The sequence below is a fragment of the Anser cygnoides genome, chromosome 16, assembly GCF_040182565.1.
Source record: "Anser cygnoides isolate HZ-2024a breed goose chromosome 16, Taihu_goose_T2T_genome, whole genome shotgun sequence".
NCBI classification, from domain to species: domain Eukaryota; kingdom Metazoa; phylum Chordata; class Aves; order Anseriformes; family Anatidae; genus Anser; species Anser cygnoides.
Genome location: NC_089888.1, coordinates 5,156,098 through 5,161,393, shown reverse-complemented (window position 1 = coordinate 5,161,393; position 5,296 = coordinate 5,156,098). Strand labels below are relative to the sequence as shown.

At 43.8% G+C, this 5,296-nt stretch overlaps 1 protein-coding gene across 1 annotated transcript; it reads right to left on the bottom strand.

The window, feature by feature from the left end:
* Positions 1-211: 211 nt before the first annotated feature.
* Positions 212-4,831, bottom strand: CTSZ (cathepsin Z). Its single transcript, XM_048074610.2, has 6 exons — positions 4,654-4,831; positions 4,113-4,276; positions 2,112-2,291; positions 1,385-1,535; positions 985-1,147; positions 212-499 (listed from the first exon to the last, which is right to left on the bottom strand). The coding sequence occupies exons 1-6, from the start codon at positions 4,788-4,790 to the stop codon at positions 386-388; spliced, it is 909 nt and encodes a 302-aa protein (XP_047930567.1). The 5' UTR covers positions 4,791-4,831; the 3' UTR covers positions 212-385.
* Positions 4,832-5,296: the final 465 nt, after the last annotated feature.

Sequence of the window (5,296 nt, the reverse complement as noted above, 5' to 3'; positions counted from 1 at the left end):
TGTAAAATATCTGGTCTTAGCTTTGTTTTTATATCTGCATAATTGTATAATATTTGCTCACTACTGTTAGTTTAGTGTAAGTATAGTGCGCATAGTTTTTTAGTTACATCTGCATAATTTGTATTTTAAAAATATATATTTATACACAAATTTACATATAGTTTCTGTAAGACAATATGGTTTAAATACTGTGCATCAAAGCAGACAACACTTTTTCATGGGTAAATTACTTTAATTTTTAAATTTTAAGTAGTTATCTGAAGGCAACCTGTATTTCATTTTTAATACTGTGTGTTGTGTTATCTGGACTAATTTTGTAAACTGCCTGAAAGTTGAACTGTGAAAGTTTTAGACTATTCTTTAAACAAAAATGTACAGTATAGAATCAAGGAAGTAAAACATCTCCATACGCACAGTCCTCTTCAACAGCAAGATTGTACTGTGCTCCTCTTCCACCTTTATATGCACTTGTCACAATTCTCAGCCATCCTCTTTCACCCTGTAGAGAATTAATCTGCATTAGTATAAGCAGAGACATTGTGATTCAGAAAACATAAGCTAACTATGCTATTGAACCTTTTTTGTTTTCCAGATGGGAATGGTTTAGAAGTGAGGCTAGGAATTCACTCAAGAAGTATAGAGCTACATTCATAGAACAGCCTTTTTTGAAGGGGCAGTCTGCTTCTGTTCTATGTATATGATTTGATTTTTCCCTACAACTAACAGATTTATGGTGGCCCATAACAGGAAGTGCATATCCATGAAAGGGCAGCATTTAGGATTGAGTTGACATTACCTAAGAAACTTTAACCAAATATCTGTCTTCAGCTTAGTTAAGTTTTTTTTAAATTTAAAGTTTAATTCAAATAAAGTTTTACTTTCTACCTGCAAGCTGCCTTTGCAGCATCCTCTTAGCAAGTGGGTAAAACTCCACCTTTCCTCTAAAGCAGTGCTGCAAACATATTTCTTCCCATGTTTCCTTACCCAGGGTTCACCCCAAGAATTACGAACAATCCAGTATTCTGTTCCATTTTCTACACCCCAGCCGGCCACAGATACAATATGATTCACGGTAGGTGAAGGGTTGTACTCTGTGTAGAGTCCTCCAGTATAAGCATCCAGCTTTTTAGTAGCCATTATACCACAGCTGTAATAAAACAGAGCAAGCATTTTTATACACAGAAATCAGGGTGGGAGCCTGGCTAAAAATCTATTTTCTTGCATTTTGACTTCTGAGCTCAGTTTTCTACAAACAAGCTAAAGTCTGCATATTAGTGCAGGGCTGCTACTATCTGCTCGATTGGAGAAGTACACTTCAGTCATTAAACTGAATTCCAAGCATTCCAGTCCAAATATTACTAGTAGATAAATTTTTTTTTTTTACCTAATTGGTCCATTCTTATAGATTTCTGCCATCATTTTTTCCCTTCCACTGACAGAACCATAGTCAGCAACTTTCCAGAGAGTGTAGTTCTTTATCACATGGCATTCTCCAAAAGTGACACAGGTTCCACACTGGTTAAACTTCTTGCACTCTACGAAGAGAAAGATTATCACAAGATAATGCTTTTCTTCCCATGAATTAATAACACACTGAGCTTTTTTCTTTTAACTTCATTTGAGGTAGATACTAAAAAGAATAATTACTTATCTCCAATGAACTAATTCTTTCTAGAAATTACACTTAAAGTCTCTACAATCATTAGTTATTATCCTTTACTTCATTGGCACAACTGCTTAGAGAAAGTTATTCGATTGTGCTTCTCTATAAATATAGACACTATTCCAGTAATACTGGAAACAAAGGTTTCATTTCTCCTTTGTTTAAGTTGACTCTCTCAAGTATTTTACTACATTAGTGATTGTATATCACAGACTTAAAAGATTGAGTTTAAACACTTCAGCTGGTGCAAACTTGTCTGGACATAATTTCATGTTATGCTGTCTAGACAGAGACCTGTAAGGAAAATCTGTCAGTCAAACAGCTGGTACTACACTGAAAGGCAGGAATCAGTAAATTGAAAAAAACACAGAAAATGATCATTTCTGTATATTAAAATCTGCCAAATCTGGGCTGAAGCCCTACACAGCAAAGAAAATAGGCATTGTACTTTGATTCTTAGCTTGGTAGTTGTTACAGGTCTCATCTGGAATGCCGTGGTCATGGGCATACATCCAAACACCCGTGTGGTCTCCACCTTCACAGGATCCTGCATTAGCACAATCAATCACGTTCTGTACAGAGAGGTAGGCAGAAGGCCATGCACCTTTTCTCTTTATGTTGATTCGATCTGCAATTATAAGCAATCAGTAAACGTTAGTGGAATGTGTGCTGTTACAAGTATTGAAACACCCTCGCCTTCATTGAACCTGTAACCATTTGCAGACAATCGTGTTTGTGGTTGGAAAAGCCTCAGTTATAGGTCATGCTATGTGTCTCAATACCTAGCTTAAATAGGCAGGCTGAGTTTTTGTGGGTTTTCATTGCAAGTTTTTTCCATTAAAAGCTCATCAAAAAGATGCAGATGAGTAAGATCCATTTAAACCCTTTAAGTACTCTAGAGTTCTTAATTCAAGTCACAATGTCTGAAAACTAGATCTATTTCCTGGCCTTTAAATACACATCATGAAACCAGCTCTCTCTCCAGAAGTAAAGAGTTACGTATAAACTCATGCAGACAGTCATAAGCTCCGGCAGCCCGGGTTTCTGGGAGACAGTTGTCACAAGCTTAAAGCAAGGAAGAGCTTTCAAAAGTACATCCACACTGCTGAGTAAACATCTCACCATTATTCTGCCATCTCAGACAGGCATCACCATCCTACTGCCTTATTTTGCCTGAAAGAGCTAGCTAGCTTGGCTTCCTAATCAATATTTATAAACTGCTTCTCACAAGATATTAACGGGCTTAAGTCATGCAACTGTAGTACTTTTAATCCTATTAGTACTAGTGACATTCAGTTCTACTTTGACAGAGAACTGGGGGAGTGCTCTGTATGAATTAGCAAGGCATTATCCCAGCATAGACTTTCAGGAAGAACAGAAGGAATGAATGCTTTAGGTACTCAATGCACATACATGCACAGCTACATACACAATAAAGTTTTACCAAAAGTTAGATAAAATTTAGCAGCTTCTTAGCTATATATCTTAGTACTGCACTACATCATGGCAGCCTTCATAAACATCTATATTGTATTGCTTAAGAACAGAGACTTTACAGGTGCTTCTGTCTCCTCGCACACGTGCACTGTCTCCCTATTTCTGCAGTATTTCCTCCATTTCTCCTTCACAGCTGATCCTCTTAAAACATCCTATGCAAACAACTTCTCCAGTATGTTACTAAGCCAAAGCAGTTACATACAAGTCATAATATATTCTCTCTAGAGAAAGCATTTCTCCAGTTAACATAAACCTCTACTTCCGTTTTCTCAAGAAAAGGGCAGACATACCCATTTGCTGAAACTAGTTGTGTCTGCATGCTGCGGTAGACATTCATTTAAATAACAGGGCTCTTTAAGGTAATACTGTGTAGGCCCTTCCCACCAAGGGCAACTCCTTTCATTTCCTCATAGCTAGGCACTGCTGGAGCAGCACGCAGCCCCTTGCTGCTTCAGAGGGTGCAGCAGCCAGAGGTACAGCCAGAGGGAAGGGGACACACTTACTGCTTTATATCTGCTTCTACTATCACCACCCCTCCAAGGTGAGGGACAGTACACCCAGTTCCTACTCCAGGCCCTGAACAACAGTTCGGCAGGAGCTATAAATGTAATCCCTCTGCAAACAGCTTTTTAACCATCCCAGTATTCCCCTTCCCCCCCCCACGTAGTTTTGGGAGGGTGGGGACAGCCTTCCTCTGGTTGCTTTCTCTACCGAAACCAAAACTCTGTGCCTTCAGCTGCCGGCTTGGCCTTTGTCCTTTTCCTGGGGTATTCACAGATGTCTAAGCTTGGTTTTGCTACATTAGTCACTGCAGCAACTTGGCACTTTTTTTTTCTTTACATCAGCTATTTTGTAACCTTAAGATAAACTTCCTTTGCTTAGCAAGAAATATTTAAATCACTGAGGGCAACACCTTGGCTGGTGAGGAGCTAGCAGACAGCCCAGCACATACCTGCTAAGGCGCTGGTGCTCCCGTGGGCCCAGCAGGACCCGCAGTACTGCGGGATGTGCTGGTTCCGAGTGGTGCTGGCGTAGTTGATGCCGTTAACATTTCTCCAGTCCCAGCTTTCTGGTAGCGTGGAGACGTCCAGGTACTCGTGAGGCCGGGGGTAGGTTCTGTATGGAGACAGAAGGAGGGAGCTTCCCTCATTACCAAGCCGTATATTTTCAGGCAAATAAGGGGAAGTTAAAAAATAAAAATAAAAAAATAAAGGGGGGTGGGAATTAAAAAGGAAAAAAAAAACAAGGATTCCCAGCCTTTCGCAATGTGACGCCGGTCATGTGCCCGCGGACAACGTGACCGGGCTCTCTCGCCCGTGAGGTGCCCGGAGGGCTGTGAGGGGGTCAGGGCTGCCCCGGAGCCCCCCCGGAGCCCCCCGTGCCCCTCTCGGTCCCTGTGGCAGATCCCCGGGCTCCCCCTCAGCGCCGCCGAGCCCCGGGGCGGGCACCCAGGGGACGGGCGGGCAGCCCTCAGCCGGCTCGGAGCAGCTCACCTCAGCCCCAGGGCCCTGCGCGGGGCCGGCCGGTAGCAGCTCTGCCCCTCCCTGAAGTAGAGGCCGGCCCGGCAGGCACCGAAGCAGCCCGCGAGCAGCAGCAGGAGGGAGGCGAGGAGCCGGGCCGGACCCTCCATGCTGGGGCGGCAAAACCTTCCTGAGGAGCCCGGCCCCGGCGCTGATTTAAGGGCGGCGGGAGGGGCCTTGCCGTGGGCGGGCCCGGCCGGCTGCCCCCCGGGGAGCCGCTGAGGGGAGCCCCTGGCGCTGGGCTCGGTGGTGGAGAGGCGTGGAAGGCTGGCGAAGAGCGTGTAATTAATTTCTGAGGGGTGTAATTAATTTCTGAGGGGAGAAGGAGTGAGTGTAATGAGAGAGCTCAACTGGCCGGGCCCGCTCTGCTCCCTGCCTCTGGATCAGGGCAGCCGCAGCCCACTCGGCTGGTGCTCTGTGCTGGCTTCCCTCTGGTGCTGCTGGAAGGTCTCCATCTCACATGCTTCTCACATTACTCACAACCGAGTAATTTTGGTTTAAAACAAGCACACACATACAAAGAAAAAGCTGTTAAAATAGTGCGATGAGTCAATAAATACAGTGGCTATCGGTGCGCGGTTTGTGACAGGAGGACCTCTACCTGTGACATGCACAA